Here is a 21,875-nt window from a genome sequence, read left to right as displayed (position 1 = left end):
ATATTCATCAAAGAATCCTGAAAAACACTGATAATAATCATAAATGTGTGTTGAGCATCAGATCCTCATATGGGAATGATTTCTGAAGGATCATGTGACACTGAAGACTGGAGTCATGATGATAAATTCACAGAAATAAATGACATTTTAAAAGATATTCACATAGAAAGCAGTTATTTTACATTGTAAAAATATTTCACAATATTACAGTTTTTACTGTATTTTGGATCAAATAAATGAAGCCTTGGTGAGCAGAAGAGACTTCTTTGAACACATTAAAAAATCTTACATTGAACGGTAGTGTGTACATATAAAGTTTTTTGATCGGTAAGATTTTTAACGTTTTTAAAGAAGTCTCTTCCCCACACCAAGGCTTCATTTATTTAATCCAAAATACAGTAAAATCTGCCATATTGTGAAATATTTTTACAATGTAAAATAATTTGAATATATTTTCAAATGTAATTTATATATATACTGAAAGCCATAATAAGTAAATCTAGACAAATAATACTGATTTAGACAATATTTTGTTGCAGTGTAAATTGTTGGTGAGATGATTGCCTGAGGAAATGTTTCGATGATGTTAATTATTCGGATGTTTGTACACAAAGCTTTTCAGATGAACAAGTCTTTTAAAGATCGCCTGAGCTCCGTTTGTTCGTGTCATTCATAAAGCAGTTCCACACACACACAATTAAAATGTGTGACATAATTTCCTGTTTCCTCACTGGTGCGAATACATGATGTTTTCATCTGGAATAATGCAGATATTTAAGCAGCTGCTGATATACAGTGTGTTAACAATCCCTCTGCGGCAGTTCCTCGGGAAAACTGTGTTGAGTAGGAAACATTCAGACTCCATCTCCAGGGAGAATTAAATATGCATCTGGGTTTTACAGAACAAATGATTACATTTCCAGACATTTGAGAATGTGTGTTTTTTTCCATGTCAGCTGCTGAAATAAAGAGCCATGATGAAATGTGTCAGAAGCATGAAGTCGTCCCCTGCGCTTTCTCTCTCTCTTCAATGCACCTTTTAAAGGTTTTATTTGTTCCCCTGATTTGAAGGATCAGATTGTCTCCAAAAACATATTCAGAGATGCCATAGACTAGATAATTGCTGGACGGCTGCTAACGAGATCATGAAAACCAGATTCGCTGGCTTTGCTGGGTTGTCTTGTCCGGTTACTGGAGAGAGAGAGAGAGAGAGAGAGAGAGAGAGAGAGAGAGAGAGAGAGAGAGAGAGAGAGAGGGAGACATTAGCTCAATCCCTTGACTCATTAGGCCGTTTTAAAATGCCATTTTAGAGGACAGGTCATTATTAGATGTCTTCATTATTTACTCGCTAATTATGTCTTATCTACTCAAGCTGTTCAAAACCTTAATGTTCTTCTTTTCATGGAACACACGGACTGTCCAGTCTCCAAAACACACAAACAAAGAAAATTAAATACCCCATAATAATAGTTTATACTCGTACTCTGTGTGAGAAACGGGCTGAAATTGTACGTGTTTATCCACAATCTTAAGCTCTGCAGGAGCTCACAAATAAAAAGTGATTTGTGTTGGGATGGAATGACTCAGTTTCTCACATAAAGCTCTCCTGGCTTTAGAAAGCTTGTGTTCTGCGGAAGGAAGAAAGTCAACCGGTTCTGCTGACGATCAGACAGAAAGTGTCCATGTGCATTTTGGAGACAAAATGCACATTTTCATGTTGAATGCACAGTTTTAACATTTCATTAGTGCCTGCTTCAGGCCATTTTTTGGATATATGTGCCCCTGGAGCTCAACAGCAGTCGTGCGTCTCACGGGTATTTCTGTGGAAATAGCCAACAACACATTGTACGGGTCAAAATTATAAATTTTTCTATTATGCCAAAAATCATTAGGATATTAAGATCATGTTCCATGAAGATATTTAGTAATTTTCCATATCATAAATGTATTATTAGTAGTAATATGCATTGCTAAGGACTTCATTTGGACAACTTTAAAGGAGATTTTCTCAATATTTAGATGTTTTTACACCCTCAGATTTTCTAATATTGTCCTATCATAACAAACCACACATCAATGGAGAGATTATTTATTCAGCTTTATAAATGATCAATTCCAAAAAATGTACCCTTTTGACTGGTTTTGTGGTCCAGGCTCACATATAGCAGAATTTAGAATTGGTGCATACATCATCTAAAGTCCACAATATGCAAACTGCTTCCCCAAACTGGTTCCACAAAGCTGGGAGCATGAAATTGTCCAAAATGTCTTGGTGACGCATTAAGAGTTCCTTTCACTGGAACTGACCCCTGAAAAACAACCCCCCACCCCATAATCCCCCCTCCACCAAACTTTACACTTGGCACAATGCAGTCAGGCAAGTCCCGTTCTCCCGGCAACCGCCAAACTCAGACTCGTCCATGGGATTGTCAAACAGAGAAGCGTGATTGGTCACTCAGAGAACACGTCTTTACTGCTCTAGAGTCCAGTGGCGGCGCGCTTTACCCCACTGCATCCCACGCTTTGCATTACACTAAGGCTTGGATGAGCTGCTCGGCCATGGAAACCCATTCCATGAAGCTCTACACACTGTTCTTGAGCTCATCTGAAGGCCACAGAAGTTTGGAGGTCTGGAGCTCTTGACTCTGCAGAAAGTTGGCCACTTCTGTGACCCTCAGCATGCGCTGACCCCGCTCTGTGACCCTCAGCATGCGCTGACCCCGCTCTGTGACCCTCAGCATGAGCTGACCCCACTCTGTGACCCTCAGCATGCGCTGACCCCGCTCTGTGACCCTCAGCATGCGCTGACCCCGCTCTGTGACCCTCAGCATGAGCTGACCCCGCTCTGTGACCCTCAGCATGCGCTGACCCCGCTCTGTGACCCTCAGCATGAGCTGACCCCGCTCTGTGACCCTCAGCATGCGCTGACCCCGCTCTGTGACCCTCAGCATGTGCTGACCCCGCTCTGTGACCCTCAGCATGTGCTGACCCCGCTCTGTGACCCTCAGCATGCGCTGACCCTGCTCTTTGTGGCTGAGTTGCTGTTGTTCCCAATGGCTTCCACTTTGTTATAATCCCACTATCAGTTGAGTGTGGAATATTTAGTAGTGAAGATGGTCTTATTGCACAGGTGTCCACCGATCACGGCCCCACGCTTGAGTTCTCTGAGCTCCTGAGAGCGGCCCATTCTCTCACTAATGTGTGTAGAAGCGAACACACACACACACACACACACACACTCCTGAGAGCGGCCCATTCTCTCACTAATGTGTGTAGAAGAGTCTGCAGGCCTAGAGCTTTAGTTATACACCTGTTTTTATACTGTACACACTCTATATTCTCTCCCCTTGCACACACACTCTCTCTCTGTCTCTCAAACACACACACCCACACACACACACACACACACACACACACACACACACACACACACACACACGCACACACACACACACACACACTCTCTAACACACACTAACCCTACCCCTAAACCTACCCATCACACAAAACGTTCTGCATTAAAAAAAATTTTTTTACTAATTCTGTATGATTTATACGCTTGTTTAAAAAAATGTCCCTACAATGTCAAAATATACTGCTATTACTATCCCTGTGGAGACTTCTTAGGGAATACCAGGACCACTCATACACACACACATACATTCACACACATTCATACTTGTCTCTCTATGGATGCATCTGAGATTACAACATTCGATTCTGTGATGTTATTCAATCTTTTCCAACTGGCTTATATATGTTTGACAAAGAAAAGTCTTTTTAGTTCTTGGGCCAAATATAGAAGTCACAGACAGGCTGCAAAAAAACAAAAACAAAAAAATCTGAGCATACTGGCATATATTTGTTCTTGTTGTAATCATAAACTCATTTTGATCAGTTTCACAGAAAACTGCACAGATGGCTTCATGTCATTTTGCATCTCCAGTAATATCTTTATTTAGGAATCTTTAGACGATTGCACATGGCAAGAATACTGAGGAAGAGCCTCCCTTTGTGCAGTGCGATCAAAAATGTGATCACATAACATTCTAGAATATTCTCATTTGAAAATAAAGTAAAAAGTAATGGATATTTGTTGGAAGTTGTTTACCCTCTTGCTGTAATATTTTTAAAAGCATATGAAAATGGTATGGTATGTGTAACGGTGCCTGTTTCAGAGGAATGAGAGTAGGATCCATATGCAACAAACATTTATTCAAACAAACATAATAAAAGTAAACCCAGGCAAAACTGATAAATCCAGACACGATCAAAGAGAGCAAACAAAACATCCATAGAAGGACAAGACCTGACCAAGAACACAGGAAACACAGGGGTTTAAATACACAGGGGTAAACTAGCTTAACAAGTTAACAAGACGAGACTAATCAACATGAAAAACTACAAAGAACTACAAAACATGGCACAAGGCAGGAAAAAATAAGTCCTCACTCAGGACAGGGGAACACAGACTAGGATCATGACAGAGCCCCCTCCCTAAGGAGCGGATTCCAGATGCTCCTCAAAAATGGATATGAGTCCAGGAGGGAGGTGGAGCAGAGGCGGAACCAGGGGAGGGATGGAGGGACACAAAGTCCTCTCTGGACTGCAGACGGGACACAAAGTCCTCTCTGGACTCTGGATGGGAGACAAAGTCCACTCTGGACGGGAGACAAAGTCTTCTTTGGACTCTGGACGGGTGCTTGTTCTGATGTGTGTGCTTCTCACTCACACCACATTGCCATGGTCACAATGGTCAGCGCTGCACACTCTGAAGACTCTGGAGTTGGAGACTCTGGAATGGCGACCATCTTGGCAGGGGGCTCAGGTGTGGGGATCATCTTGGCAGAGGGCTCTGGCATGGCGACCATCTTGGCAGAGGGCTCAGGAGTGCCGACCATCTTGGCAGAGGGCTCAGGAGTGGCGACCATCTTGGCAGAGGGCTCTGGCGTGGTGACCATCTTGGCAGAGGGCTCTGGCGTGGCGACCATCTTGGCAGAGGGCTCAGGAGTGGTGACCATCTTGGCAGAGGGCTCAGGAGTGGCGACCATCTTGGCAGAGGGCTCTGGCGTGGTGACCAACTTGGCAGAGGGCTCTGGCATGGCGACCATCTTGGCAGAGGGCTCAGGAGTGGTGACCATCTTGGCAGAGGGCTCAGGAGTGGCGACCATCTTGGCAGAGGGCTCTGGCGTGGTGACCATCTTGGCAGAGGGCTCTGGCGTGGTGACCATCTTGGCAGATGGCTCTGGCATGGCGACCATCTTAGCAGGGGGCTCAGGTGTGGCGACCATCTTGGCAGAGGGCTCTGGTGTGGCGACCATCTTGGCAGATGGCTCTGGCATGAGACCATCTTAGCAGGGGGCTCAGGTGTGGCGACCATCTTAGCAGGGGGCTCAGGTGAGGCGGCCATCTTGGCAGAGGGCTCAGGAGTGGCGGCCATCTTGGCAGGGGGCTCAGGTGTGGCGACCATCTTAGCAGGGGGCTCAGGTGAGGCGACCATCTTGGCAGATGGCTCTGGTGTGGCGGCCATCTTGGCAGAGGGCTCAGGAGTGGCGACCATCTTGGCAGAGGGCTCAGGAGTGGCGACCATCTTGGCAGATAGCTCTGGCATGGCGACCATCTTGGCAGAGGGCTCAGGAGTGGCGACCATCTTGGCAGAGTGCTCTGGTGTGGCGGCCATCTTGGCAACATTCATCCTCTGTGACTCCCACAGTAAATGTAGAGCCCCTTACCCGGAGGGCATAATCCAGGAACTCACTCAGGGATAGTGTTGCTTTCGTCAACGAAAATTATGACTAAATATCGTCGTCAACTAACCTTTATCACGTGAAAAAAACGTGACGAGACGCAGCGTAAATGCTGGTCATGTGACAATGACTAGAATTAAACGTATAATGCAATATTATTGACGAATAAAAACGAGACTAAATGTGGTTTACAAAATAAAAACTATGCTAAAATGTTGTTTTCATTGACCAAAACGAGACGAGACAAAATGTTATAACGCTATTTCGTCGCGTTTTTGTTATTATTTTCCAGTATTTCTGTGTGTCTCACTTCAGGGGCTGCATCAGGTCGCACTGCGCAGACGCAGGAGACGTCACTTCACTTCCTCAAGCCCTACTCGCGGCATTATTTAGAAGATGCCGCTGCAGTGAGTTAGAGTAAACAACAATAAAGTTAAGTCTGACAGAGAAAGGGACCGATGGCCGGCCAGCCGGGGTTCGTCAGGGAGAAAAAGAAGAAACGACATTTGGAAAAACTTGAAAAATGCGTCCACAAAATCACGGGGAAAAACACCACAAACCTTAAGAGACATCTAAATGGTTTTATTTATTTTATTTAAATGTATGTGTGTGAACTTCTAACATGTTTGGTTGGTAAAATAAATATGTTGTAAATTCAAATCAGAGCGTCTTCCGTGTCTATGGATATATTCTTGAGTCTATAAGGGAATAATAATATAATAAAATAACCTTGTTTGAAATGGGTTTGGCTAAAAGAAAATTTTGGTTTTGTCTATACTACTAGACTTATACTATATTGACTGGGTTAAATAAAATTGCATGACTAAAAAGAGACTAAAATAAAATTTTCACTGACTAAAACTAGACGAAATTGTCATCAGTTTTCATCGACTAAAACTAGACGACAATAGTCATGGATAATTCGGACTAAAATGCTCAGACTTTTAGTCGACTGAAACTTGACTAGGCTAAAAAAAGAGTATGAACATGACTAAAACTAATAAAAACTAAAATGACAGCTCGACACAAAGACTTAAATTAAAACAGGCCGCCAAAAACGACACTACTCAGGGACCCTCGAGAACCATCACGGAAGAGTTCAGCATGAAACTAATCTAACTAATCAGCTAATAAATCTCAGCTAATCAGCTAATAAACTAATAAATCTCACTAATCAGCATGAAAAACTACAAAGAACTACAAAACAGAAAAAAAAACACTCAAAAGTCCTCACTCAAGACAGGGGAACACAGGCTAGGATCATGACCGTATGGAATAGGCCACATATTTCAGTTACATACACTGGGTTAAAAACAACCCAAGTTGGATTGAAATTGGACAAATGGTTGTTTTAACCCAGCGGTTGGGTTAAACCTTTACCCAACCTGCTGGGTGGTTTTATTTAGCTCAACTATTGTTCAAAAAATGATTGTCTTGCTTGCTTAAAATGAACCCACAGTATGTTGTTAGTTAAAATGTATTAATATGTTTAATAAATGAACATTATTAATACGTCTAATGAATAACTGAACAATAAACATTTATTAAATTGCTTATTAATAAATGTTCACCTTCTGATTATTATTCACTCTAAAAATGCTGGGTTAAAAACAATTGCAAAAAGCAATTGGGTTGTTTTATGCAAACATTTAACCCAACCGCTGGGTTAAAACGACCCATTCACTGGGTTATAACAACCCATTTTCTGGGTTAAAACAACCCAATTTTCAACCCAACTTGGGTTGTTTTTAACCCAGCATTTTTTAGAGTGTTGTTGCCTCTAGTAATTATGTGCTTGATTTTAATTTCCAACCTATTTGGGGTTAATTTTAAGCCAGACATACAGTAATTATTAAACAATAGTTGAGTTAAATAAAACTGACCAGCACATTAGACAAACATTTAACCCAACCGCTGGGTTAAAACAACCCATTCCCTGGGATAAAACAACCCATTCCCTGGGTTAAAACAACCCATTCTCTGGGATAAAACAACCCAACCACTAGGTTTTCCCATCTTCAACCCAACTTGGGTTGTTTTTAACCCAGCATTTTTTAGAGTGTTGTTGCCTCTAGTAATTATGTGCTTGATTTTAATTTCCAACCTATTTTGGGTTAATTTTAAGCCAGACATACAGTAATTATTAAACAATAGTTGAGTTAAATAAAACTGCCCAGCACATTAGACAAACATTTAACCCAACCGCTGGGATAAAACAACCCAACCACTAGGTGTGCCCATTTTCAGCCCAACTTGGGTTGTTTTTAACCCAGCAATTTTTAGTGTTGTTGCGTCTAGTAATTATGTGCTTGATTTTAATTTCCAACCTATTTGGGGTTAATTTTAAGCCAGACATACAGTAATTATTAAACAATAGTTGAGTTAAATAAAACTGCCCAGCACATTAGACAAACATTTAACCCAACCGCTGGGTTAAAACAACCCAATTGCAGGATTTGCCCATTTTCAACCCAACTTGGGTTGTTTTTAACCCAGCATTTTTTAGATTGTCTTATACAGAAGCTATATATACCGATAATGTAAAATATAAATTTTGCAAGCTGCATATACCCTGCCATCTTTTGTAATTTCAGTGGCTAGTTAAATCGTATTATCCACTAGCGCCCAGTGTGACATTTGGACAGTGTGATGAATATCCCCGAATACGAGGCTCTTAGAGACGAGATCATGTTTCATTGTGTGTTGGGAGAGCCACACACCCTCACAATATATCACAAATACACTTTGTGATGAGAGTTAGAGGAGCAGATAAGAAAAACCCCCAAACAGAAATATATTATGCACAAAGGCGGCATTACAGAGCTATGTTTTATTGCAAATAAAGCCTTTGTTCTGAAGTTTGCTAGTATATTCTGGCCTGACACCTCTCTTTGTCGTGTCAGATGGAAAGATATAAATTAGAGAATAATCGTGTGTCATATTTTCCACAGGCGCTGTGTGTGCGAGTGCTTTCCACGTCGCTGTATTTATTGTAGTCGTAATCCTGCATGCTTAGGACGGTCAAATAAATATGCAGATACACTCTCCGTATTTTTCATTGACATCAAAGGTCAAAGTCAATTGAACTCTGCTGTATTTTGGTGCACATTCATCCGCATTGACTTGTGCTTTCAATCTAACACTGCTGGAGGGCTTCCAGTCGTCTACTTTTCCCTGATGGAAGCACAAAGTACTGCCGTGATTTAAGAGCTTTTCACTGATGTCCTTTTATAACGTTTCTTTCTCTTCCTTCTCATGGCCGCCAGCAGCATCCTTGATGGCCAGCAGGGCGGTGACAGACATCTGCCCTCTTGGCCAGTTCCCCTGCGGGAACATGAGTGTGTGTTTGCCGCAGGTCCTTCAGTGTAACGGCCACAGGGACTGCAAGAACGGAGCAGATGAGGAACACTGCGGTGAGGACACATTTATCTCTCTTTTTCACTTTGCACAAAATTTAGTAGATGCACTTAAAGCTGTTCTCAAAAGCATTTCGTCCATTTAAAGTGCCTCTATTGTGCTCTTTTAAAGGCTTTTCATTTTGTTTTGACGTCTTCTACAGCAGGTTTACATGCATCGAAGATCAAAAACACTCATTTTCTCATTGCACATCACTAGTGTTCAATGATTCTCAAACGACTCGATGGCAGATGCGGACAAAGTACACAACTCCATTACTTGAGTAAAAGTAAAAGTACTACTAGTCAAAAGTTCTAAAAACAGATTTTTGCTTAAGTAAAAGTACAGAAGTATTCGTATTTAAAAGTACTTACGAATCAAAAGTAAAATAATTTTTTATGTCAATGCATTATTTTGTTATTGTTGCATTGTTGTATAAATGCACATTATGCCACCATGCACTCAAAAAAATAACTCTTTGAATGAACATAAAAAAATCATGGAAAGTATTTCCACATGATTAACTTGCTTTATTTCATCATTATGCAATTCTGTTATTCCAATTTAACGTACGTACGTTGGGTCAACTTAATTTATGAAGGTTGATTCAACTTATTTACTATGGTTAGGCACAGCTTAATTTAATAGTGTCAGCCCAACTAATTTACAATGTTTTGGACCAACTCATTTATTTAAGTTAGCATAACAAAAGTGCTTAATGCTGAAAGAAAGCCATTTAATCACATGGAAATCCTTTCCATGATTTAATTACATTAGTTCAAAGAATAGCTTTTGAGTACATTTACAAAACCTTTTACAAGATTTTATTGACTAGCCAGATTTTTTTTAACATCCATGGCATGTCCAGAGTAGTTTTAACAGCTTTAGTAGTTTTTAGCAGGTCCTCACCCCAAGCACATGCTCTACACTTCACCACAATGGTAACCTCCAAAAACACTATCATAACACAAACTTTTAATTACCAACATAACAAAACATTAAGCATTAAAAAGTCTCTCAATTTTCTCATCTTGTTAAAAATGCATCAAATTGCACTTTATTTAAACATTTACTCTCCGAATTCAGCCCCTTTGCAAAGCATGATGGGAAGTGAAAGTCTTATTTCTTTGGGTTACTTGATTGAAACATGTTATTTCAAAATGAAAACATCAAGTTATGTCAAAGAGTAACGGTTTTAAGTCAGTTCAACATGAATCAATTACATTTGAACCAGAAACCTAATATAATGGTGTAAAATCAAGATGAATTGCTTAAATAAAGTGAACAGCATTATAAATCATTTTTTTGAGTGTGGTGGTTTAAGCCAGTCAGTGATGCTCCATCCGAAATGCTAGCATACGACTACCTTAAACTCATTTCAATACTTGTATAAAAGTTACAAAGATCTTCACAAAGCTGCTGTCACTATAAGGCCAAATGCACGGATCCAATACACTGATACACATCCGATGTTCTCCCAACAGTTTACTTTTCTCTTTCTCCGAAACGTTAACATTTTTGATCAAGTTTATGCCAACTAAACTAATCTTTAATCTTTTCAGAAAACTGAAACATACTTTTTAAGTTTGGCCACGGGTGCACACACTTCTTCCATTTGTTCAAAAAATGTTGGGAAACTTCACATGACCGTATACAAGCGTGATTACTGATAGGCTGTCAACAACAAAACAACAACAACAAAACTTTTAAAGAAGAAAAAAATCATCCACTGACTTTCAAAGCTGCTAAAGAAATTACTTTCGACTTCGAGGTCCTTGATAGAAATGTAGTGGAGTAAAAAGTACAATATTTGTCTTTCATATGTAGTGACGTTAAAGTCAAAGTTTCCCGAAAAAATAATACCTAAGTAAAGTATGCTTAAATACAGTAAGTAAAGGTACTTATCTACTGTCCACCTCTGCTCGATGGTCTCTCTAAACCCCTCCTTTCATGAGCTATACGATTGGCCAGATGGCCCAATGTGTTGTGATTGGTCTACCGCGTACAGCTCATTACCATAACTGAGCTTCAGCTCCGGAAACATTGGAAGAACTAGTTATTATATAACCCGAACCTCCATCACAAGGACGACTCGAGCAGGAGTTTCTCAGTGATACGCTTCTCATCTTGAGCTTCATTATGAGATGTTGCAGCTGTAATTCCTCACCATCAGCATTAACAAGTGTGTGTCCATCAACAAACCCATGTGTGTGTTTCTGATTCATACGTTAGCCTAGCGCTATGAGGGAACAAACGCTTGTCAATCAAATCTCTCTTCATCCTTCATCTTTACTCACAGTAGTAAGAACGACAGACGATCTGCATTAATACACACAGTTTTAGGTAAAAGTGGCCCACAGATGATGAGCAGAAGTGTTTCAGTAAGACAGTCATGGCGTGAGTTAGCTGGAAACTTACATGATATAAAACCAATCGACAACCTCCCGCGGTCTCTCTTGAATCCAACAGGAAGTGACTTAAACTGCAGTTCATCGACTGGCCACTAGATCTGTATCTCCCTCATGTTAAAATGCCCAACTTTACAGCAGAAACTTTTTTACAGTCTGGTACAAAAAGTGGTTTTGGTCTATACAACTAATTTTGCCCTTCATGACGACTGTGAGGAGGGTGGATTGTTTTATAACTCATCCATTTAAACTATATTAAAGGGATAGTTCATCCAAAAATGAAAATTAGCCTATGATTTACTCACCCTCAAGTCATCCGAGGTGTTTATGACATTCTTCTTTCAGACGAATATAATCTGAGTTATATAAAAAAAGTCCTGGCTCTTCCAAGCTTTATAATGGCACTAATAGTTGCTCTGTTTTTGAAGTCATAAAAAATGCATCTGTCCATCATATAACTGCTCCAAGCGGCTCTGGGGTGTTAATAAAGGCCTTCTGAAGCGAATCGATGCGTTTGTGTAAGAAAAATATCCATATTTAAAACTTTATCAAGTAAACTTTCGGCCTCCGCCTTCCGTGGAAAAGTGTTGAATGTTGAAAGTGAAACTCAAGATGTGTTCGTGACGTCATGACCTGGTCGCGTTAGTCTTTCCATCGGCAGGGGAACTTTCAACACTTTCTCCATAAATTGAACACGGAAGGCGGAGGCCGAAAGTTTACTTGATAAAGTTTTAAATATGGATATTTTTCTTACACAAACGCATCGATTCGCTTCAAAAGGCCTTTATTAACACCCCAGAGCCACGTGGAGCAGTTATATGACGGACAGATGCACTTTTTATGGACTTCAAAAACAGAGCAACTATTACTGCTATTATAAAGCTTATAATTAGCCAGATTTTTTTTTATATAACTCAGATTTTATTCGTCTGAAAGAAGAATGTCATACACACCTCGGATGACTTGAGGGTGAATAAATCATGGGCTAATTTAAATTTTTGGGTGAACTATCCCTTTAAGCCTTAAAGTGCTGCATAATAAAGGGCGTGGCCACTTGAGTGACAGGTGGATTGCTGCTATGGTGAAGCTAGGTGGGTGTGGTTTCAGCAACCAGGCACCTCAGCTCCTCCCACGTCCCGCCTCTTTGCCCATTTCCGGTTATTCGGGAGTGAAGCGCGGTGACAAGATGGCGACGACCGGCTCCGCCCACTTCAGACTTCAAAAATGCTCTTCAGAAACCTACAAACCTATTTTTTTTTTACAGTCTATATATTTTGAACACTGGGTAGAAAATATATACATATAATATACAATAATTATTCACACTTACAGGTTATGATTGTAAGGAGCTGGTCCAGATAAACTGGTACTGACCGGAATCCGAGATTTGAGAAGCAAAGTCAGTAAAATGACGTTTGAGGGCAGGTCAAGTTGTTCACGGACGCACGACGTACAACATAGGCGGACGTTATGTTATGCAAATGTCTTTTCTAGAGACGTAGAACCGGATTCGAAACACAAACGAGGTGTGTTCAGGTGGTTCAGAGTCGATTCTTTCTTTTGGGAGATATTAACTTTATTTATAGTGCACTTTTGACTTTACAACGTTTACAAGCTATATTACACACTGCATGAAAGGGGATATTCGAAAACCATAATAGAGGCACTTTAAAACAGGCGAAAAATGAAATTTTATGTTAACTTGGATTCCTTTGAAAGACATTAGGGGCTGATGTTTATTCAACATTGACAGTTTTTCCAGGTCATCTTTATATTTTTTTATCTGTTTTTATCTTTCTGCAGGGGACAACAGCGGATGGGCGGATATTTTTGATCGCACCATAAAAAAGGCAGAGCCACAGGACCTTCCGAATGTTTGCTGTATGTCCCAGTCTTGATCTGAGATGCAGGATTACATAGATTAGCATAAGTGATGTTATCTTGGGGCTTGTCCAACAACAAAAAAACCAGTCCAAAACGCTGCTGCAGTTTCATGTGAGGGCCAGACTCAGATTTTCCGAATCTCTCAGAGTTTATTTGATCAATTTACAACTTTAGCCTTCAATACTGGGCACTTTTTAATCCAGAAACCCTATAGGCTGCGTTTCGCTGTAACGCGCCGTAAATCTGCGCGAGTTTTACGACCTTGTAGAAGCACTCGGTTGGAGATTTATTTGCTTTCAAAGTCTATTGGCCTTGAAGTTTTTGTAGTTACCAAGAGTTTCGTAAAGACCTCAAAAATGGGGGAAACGGGAACATTATACACTTTTATGAATATGGATCATGGATATTAATTTGACACTTGCCCAGTAATCGTCCCAAAACTGAATGGCAGGTAAGTGGGCATGAACCATAGCACTGTGAAATAAATGTGAAAAATGTATAATGTACTGGCAGAAAATTATCCAGACATTTCCGTTAACCCGCAATGAAGTTCAAAATACAGGTAAAAAATGTTTTTAATTTCTACAGTACATTGTGCCATATTTTTATGGATTTTAGGAGTGTAGAATTATTGCTCACTGCTTCTGAATGTGCAGACAGCACTGGTTGCAGATGTTTGGTCTTAAGGTTGTCATTTTATCCATACTTTGTATTTTTTTATCTTTTCCCCCTGAAATTATGATTTTTGAAGCAATAGAACATTGTTTTACATACACTGTAAAAAAAAAAAAAAATCAGGTCTCCAATTGAACATTTTCTAGTGACTGATCACATCTAAATTTTTTAGTTGGCCAAATTGAATTTCTGTGAATTAAATTGCATCAATTCACAGAACTTCAGTTTGGCCAACTGAAAATTTTTGATTTGGAGAACTGATTTTTTTTTTACAGTGTATTTATTAAATGAACACATGAGTAGTGTCACTCATACTGTGTGACTAGATAATATTTATGGCATTTTTTATGCGTCTCCTACACGCTTAATAAAACAGCTAAACCAATGTAAAATGTAATAAAAATTGTATATCGAGTAGGGGGTCCTGTGTTATGCTTTAGGAAACACTTTAGATTAGTGAAGCATGCATATTAATAGGATATTGGCTGTTTATTAGTATTTACAGAGCACATATTAATGCATGACCATATTCTACATCCCTTAATCCAACCCCAAACCTAATTAGCAGTAATTAGGAGTTTACTGAGGGAAAACTCCTGTTCCCTAATCCCAAGTGGGTAACACTTTGCTTGAAGGGGTGTGCATAAGACATGACACATGTCATGAATATGAAGGAGTTTTTATGCATGTTTATGACAACTGTCATTAAGTGTCATTCGCTCAATTATGTCATTTTAATGCAAAGATGACATTATTTGAGATGTCTTAGTTATGACAATTTGACATAAACCAATACATCATAACCTGTCATAAACATGACATAGCAGATTATCAAACTTAAGGATTCAAATATTAAATATTATCCAAATTAAGTGTTAATACTCTGTCAAATTATTTTATAATAGTGTCATGAATATTTTCCTTGACCTAAACTACAGTGGTACAAGTTGAATTTGTCCTTAAAATGTCATTAAGTGTCAATACTCTGTCAAATGATTGTATAACAGTGACTCAGCTCTATGATAGAGGTCAGGTGTTCGCCATTATAATGTGTCTTAGCTAGACTTATCCATCATGTAAAAAAGCATTTCAAGAAAATATAAATGTGTGGGATGCTGTAATTAACTGTTTAGGAAACTTTTTTTTAAAAACATTATGAACTGAAAAATATTCACAACGCTATTATAAAATAATTTGACAGAGTATTAACACTTAATGACATTTTAATGACAAATTCAACTTGTACCACTGAAAAAAAGATTTATGACAGGTTATGATGTATTGGTTTATGTCAAGTTGTCATAACTAAGACATCTCAAATAATGTCATCTTTGCATTAAAAATGGCATAATTGAGTGAATGACACTTAATGACAGTTGTCATAAACATGCATAAAAACTCCTTCATATAACATTTCCAAATGTCTTTAGTGTGTAATTTTCCAGTTTGAGCTTAAAAAAGTTGGCAATTTACAAATCACAGTCATTTGTAGAGGTGTCCGAAACAATAGTGGACGTTATTGAGTGCACTCATTCTATCCCACAATGCACTGCTATAAGGACTGTAGGCCTACAACTGATGTACACTAAACGGCCGGATTTGCGTATTAGCGATTTCACATTCAGACAGAGGGTGAAAACAGGTGCTGCAACAATGTAAATAACTGTTTAAACATTAAATGATGTATCCATATTCTAGTAGATCCCATACACATGATTATAAATGTGTAAATGAGCAATAATGCCCCTTTAAATATCTAAAGATGTGGGGTTGAATATTTAAAAGAGGGCGAGGGGACAGGAAACGAGATCAATGACTAGAAATGGGTTATGTTCTGTTTTTGTGTTCATGAGCCCTATTGGGAAGGTAATTATTTCTCGTGTGGTCATGAGGTATTTTCATCATTGACAGGGGCTAGGGCGGCCATTTCCATAACACCAAAAAGGAGGACACTTTAGTGAGGCGAGAATAATGACACAGGAATCTGGTGTACTCGCATCTACAATACAATGTTGTCCATCATGTGGATGGTGTCATGACCCAGTGATTCTGCAATAGCTGCTCTATTCATCGCCAGACCACTTTAAAACGTAATAAGTTGACTTTACTTAGAAAAAGTGAGGAAACAGATTGCCTTAAAATTTTCAAGTAAAGCAGCGTATTATTTTTTTGTCTGCAAAACTTAACAAAATTTGTACAGAAAACTTGTTAATGAAGTACTTAACTCAAAATTATTAGTTATGATAACTTATTAGTGCTCACATTGCTAGGAAAATATTAGGAAACCGATTGACTTAAAATTCTCAAGTAAGCTGAACTTAAAAAAATAAGTGAAGACAAAAAGCAACAACTGAACTCCATTCAACACTTATTTATTACTTATCAATAGTCTACATGTACTACACTGTAAAAACAATTAAGTAAGCATTACTTAATTGCATTAAGCTGTTCTTACTTAAACGTTTAAGTTTTCTCAACTTAATTCTATCTGGGATCTGAGGAAGTGTACTCCCAGAGTGCATTGTGGCATGAATAAATTAATTGCTTCGTTTGACTATTTTTAGCTTTATAGTCTTTTGTCAGTATAACCCGAATAATGACAGCAAGTAAAATAGTAAATGTCTTATTAATAATAAAAATTTAAAAAAAATTGTTGTGTTTTGCATGCTGAATGTTGAAGTCTGTGTGTGACAAACTCAAGCATGTTCAAATGATATTGTGACAAATATAGAGGGATTATATCAACTCAATTAAAAGGTTATGCCATAAATATTAGTAAAAATAATGTTAAAAGATCATTAGTTGACATTAAATATAGTTATGTTGTATAAATGGACAAATATTTTATATATATATATTACTTCCCTTCTTTTGAAATCATACAACTATGTTTTCTTGTTGCATTGCTGCATTAATAGGAAGTTAATTACTATAATATGAATGAAGTTCCAAGTGTCCAACCGAAGGGAACACTGATCTCCATCATGGTGACCAGAAGTGGAGGAAATGAGTGATAAGTCTATAAATAAAATTGCACCACCTCAAAAACACTTTGCCCGCCTGCTTGTTTTTTTGCTTTGGCAAAATGGTACTCAAACCAGTCAAGTAATGTTTACTTGAGTTTTCTAAGTAACAAAGGCATAGCATGCAAATAGTTCAGATTACTTAATTGTGTTAAGTAAATTCAACAAATTATTGGACATTAAGTAAAGTTTACTAAAAAACTCTTAGTAAGAACAACTGTTGGTTATGCCTAACCAGCACGTGGACGTGGAGGCTTGTTTACACTTTTAACCAATGATATATCAGATATTTATTTGACACCGCTTTCAGCCAATCATTTGTTTGACCAGAGATCTTAGGCTGTGCCAGACGCCGGACAGGGGGCTTAAAATACAGACGTATGGCCAGTCTGGGATTTTATTGCCGTCTGAATGTCAGCTCCACCACCCGTGTAAAAATCCTGAATGACCGACTGTTTTTAGACAAACACGAGCTTGTGTGGTGATTTAACTGCCGTCTGAGTCCTCATCTCTGAGTTTTCAAGAATATATCACTTCAGAATTCACTGTTTATATCCTTTTTGACCCCTGCTGAGCACCATACGACTGCACTTCGCTGTAATTTGGATGTGCTTTAAAGATCTAGACTTTTATTACTGAAATGCTGGCAAGAGCAATATATCTCATCACCACTCAAAAAATAAAAAGAAGAAAAGCTCGTAAACATTCAAAATGGGCCGTTATTACGCCAGCGATTATATATGTTAACCTCTTAAGCTCTGGGACCATTTTTGGGATTTCCGCATGGATTTGGCTGACCCAAATGTAAAAGTGTCCCATACACACACACACAGTGTCTCTAAACACACAATACTGCTGTCATTTTACAGGAAACACTCAGAAGTTTCATAAAGCACTGCTAAAAGTGATTAACATGTGTTGTCTGAGCTGTAATAAACCCCCCAAAAAAGAGGCGCTTTTTGTTTTTTTTGGTTATAAATTGATTGTTGAAAGTGTGTAACTCAGGCCCTGTGAGCTCTAGCACCCTGCAGACAGTTTGGGCTGTAAACACTAGATTACAGAAAACACTGGGAAACAGAATTGTGTCTGGATCATGTGTGCAAGGTTTATTCAAATAGTTCTGAAGAGAGGAATATGACCTTTTTTATGTAATTTCCGCCTACCTCCCCCATCCCCATATACAGTGATATACAGTAAATGCAATATCTCAGTGTCATTAAATTCTGTTTTTCAGTGTTTTCTGTAATCTAGTGTTTACAGCCCAAACTGTCTGCAGGGTGCTAGAACACACAGGGCCCGAGTTACACACTTTCAACAATGAGTTTATAACCAAAAAAATCAAAAAAGTGCCTCTTTTTTTTAAGTAACCCAAAGAAATAAGACTTTCACTTCCCATCATGCTTTGCAAAGGGGCTGAATTCGTAGAGTAAATGTTTAAATAAAGTGCAATTTGATGCATTTTTAACAAGATGAGAAAATGTTGATACTTTTTAATGCTTAATGTTTAATGTGGTATTTAAAAGTTTGTTATGATAGTGTTTTTGGAGGTTACCATTGTGGTGAAGTGTAGAGCGTGTGCTTGGGGTGAGGACCTAATAACTATTAAAGTTGTTTTTAATAATAAAAATCTACTCTGAGCATGCTATGGATGTAACAAAACCATCTTCTGGCTAGCTAATAAAATCTTGTAAAAGGTTTTGTAAATGTACTCAAAAGCTATTCTTTGAACTAATGTAATTAAATTTCCATGTGATTAAATGGCTTTCTTTCAGCATTAAGCACTTTTGTTATGCTAACTTAAATAAATGAGTTGGTCCAAAACATTGCAAATTAGTTGGGCTGACACTATTAAATTAAGCTGTGCCTAACCATAGTAAATAAGTTGAATCAACCTTCATAAATTAAGTTGAACCAACGTAAGTACATTAAATTGGAATAACATAATTGCATAATGATGAAATAAAGCAAGTTAATCATGTGGAAATACTTTCCATGATTTTTTTATGTTCATTCAAAGAGTTATTTTTTTGAGTGCACTTTTATCAGTGCTTTATGAAACTTCAAAGTGTTTCCTGTAAAATGACAGCAGTATTGTGTGTTTAGATACACTTTGTGTGTGTGTGTGTGTGTGTGTGTGTGTGTGTGTGTGTGTGTGTGTGTGTGTGTGTGTGTGTGTGTGTGTGTGTGTGTGTGTGTGTGTGTGTGTGTGTGTGTGTGTGTGTGTGTGTGTGTGTGTGTGTGTGTGTGTGTGTGTGTGTGTGTGTGTGTGTGTGTGTTTAGAGACACTGTGTGTGTGTGTATGGGAAGCTCTTACATTTGGGTCGGCCAAATCCAGACGGAAATGCTCCCAGAGTAATTTAGTGTAAATAAGTGACTTTGTGTAAAACAAATGCCAAAGTGATGCAAATCTCCAGAAAGAAGAGACTCTGAGCTTTATCGTCACAGCTCCTCCAGACATTTAACATTTATAGGATATACTTGATGATGTCATTCAGGGTCCGCAGAGTTTAAGTGGTTAAAATAACCACAGCGTTATGATCACCTCATGTAAATATAAGAGGCTGTGTTCACTTTCCCGCTCATTTCCCTGTGGAATAAAATGACATCCTTTATTCTAAGACAGAAAACCATTTTAACAATAAAGTGCTTCTATATCTTACTATTTTTGAACAGATTTAAATAATTCAATAATAGCTATGATATTATTTTCCTATTATTAAATTAAATAAGCATTTATTCTTATTATACCAAGCAATATGACCTTTTATTTACAGCACAATCATCACCACGTAAACAGTGTGTTTCCAGTCTCGTGAATAAAACGCATCAGAATGCAGTTTTATCACTGAGGTCATGCACATTTATTTTACGGACTTCCACATTTTAAAAACAATTCCCGTCCGGATAGGGCTATTGTGTTCACTTTAAGCTTTGCTTTGACCCAGTTTTCCCATGTGTTTCATTGGTTCATCTCATCCACCTGCCTCTTGGTAATGAATTCATTAGTTCCCTCGTTTAGTTCTGGCATCAGAACTTTAGTTTGTGGATCATCAAGTAAAGCAAACACTGTATTAATGAAACAAAACCACATAATTGTACTAGACATGTGTGCAATTAATGTGGGGAAAAATAAATACTCGGAACCCCAAGTGGATTTACACAAACTGAGAAAGTCAAAAAGTGTTAGATTGTGCCCCGCATCTCCCCTACATCGTTTTCATTGCTCTCGTGTGTACGCAGATATTTCGGATAGAAAAAGATCGGATAGGGAAAGCTCTGGCTTCGTGTGGACTTTTATCTAAACCAGCGTTTTTTTCTAGGGGTCAAAAAACACAAAGCAAAAATGGATAAAGTCGACCTAATATTCTAACAGTTTAATTTCTAAATGTTTCCCTCTTTTCTTGCCATATACATTCCAGAATTGCTTTGTATCTGTAGTCTGTTTTTCTCACTATAGTCCGCTTTATCTCGCTCACCGGGGTTGTAAGGCAGTTTTCTTAACACCGTACGTACGCTGCTTGCATACATTTATTGGGAAAGTTGCTTATACAAATAATTTTTAAGCTTTGACGTCTCTCGCGGATAGTGCTGAGCAACAAACTCTTCGCCCCTCTTCTCTCATATCGAAATCTTCCGCCATTTCTCTTTTCAAATTCTTGTTTTAGACTCTAATTCATGACTGGTTGTTTGTTTTGCTCTATTCTCTGCGAGGAATCCGCCGGAAGCTAGTTATTTTGGTCTATAAAGTTTTAAATATGTATATTTTTCTTACAAAAACGCATCACTTCACTTCAGAAGGCCTAACCCTAACCCCTCGGAGCCGTGTGGAGCAGTTATATGATGGATAGATAATAATTTTTCACTGAAAAGGTTCTTCTTCAGGTTTATACATCCAACATTAAGCATAGCCAATTTAAGTTGGGAAACAATATGTTGTATTTATAATGTCACACTTACTATTTATCTAAGAGTTTAAATATTTTTTTCGTACATAAAAATAGATGGATTTTAGTAAGGGGGTCCCTTCATAAAGGTTCGTCATATTTGGGGGTCCTTGGCATCATAAAGTTTGAAAACCCTGGATTGTGACAGCAAAAGGGGGTTAAACTATAGTTTTCTCCTCAGTGTAGACATCATTTGAACAGCAAATGCATTAATGCAAATCATTGTTATGTGTTCCTGAATGTAGAACTTAACAATATAAGCACAACAATAACGCAGCACAGCTTTGGTTATTTTACAGCTTTATGAACTAGATCTAATGCGTTTATAATGTGTGTGTTTCTGTTGATTGTGTGCAGTTGTGAAGCAGTACCCGGAGAGCTGCGACTGCATTAAGACCGAGGTGGAGTGTGTGGATGTGAACCTGCACGTCGTGCCTGTTTTTTCCTCCAATGTGACTTGGTTGTAAGTACATCAAACCGAGAGCTTTACTCCCACTAGACTCAGGATCTGGAGGAGTACAGAGTTATAAAGCTGAACGAGATAAGAGCTTCTTTGCGCCGAACAATTAGGAGGAAAAATGATGCACACTACTTGAAAGCTGGGGTTTTGTTTCCTTTGGTTATTATGTTTTGCTTGTTCTGCATGAGTTATAATTGTGCTTGTGATATTTTTATTGTGATATGGAGAGATGCGGGCTGGAAGAGGAATTTAAAGATAATTTATGATTTTTGAAATAAAGATTCTGGAGATGATCTTTCGGATTCTGAGGGTGTTTTATGGAATGTTAGATAATGAAT

The 21,875-nt window shown here is 38.5% G+C and overlaps 1 protein-coding gene across 1 annotated transcript in view; it reads left to right on the top strand.

Annotated features, from left to right (window-relative positions):
* rxfp2a (relaxin family peptide receptor 2a) overlaps window positions 1-21,875 on the top strand; it is a gene marked incomplete at its 5' end in the record, with an annotated part of 132,904 nt that overhangs the window by 17,281 nt on the left and 93,748 nt on the right. Inside the window, 3 exons of the mRNA XM_079804704.1 lie at window positions 9,017-9,160; window positions 13,355-13,432; window positions 21,435-21,540. Coding sequence (XP_079660830.1) covers window positions 9,017-9,160; window positions 13,355-13,432; window positions 21,435-21,540 — 328 coding nt within the window. The remainder of the gene's footprint in view (window positions 1-9,016; window positions 9,161-13,354; window positions 13,433-21,434; window positions 21,541-21,875) is intronic.

Source organism: Gobio gobio (assembly GCF_949357685.1).
Source record: "Gobio gobio genome assembly, chromosome: 22".
NCBI classification, from domain to species: Eukaryota; Metazoa; Chordata; class Actinopteri; order Cypriniformes; family Gobionidae; genus Gobio; species Gobio gobio.
The sequence above is the reverse complement of the archived record's forward strand: the minus strand, read 5'-3'. Positions and strand labels throughout refer to the sequence as shown.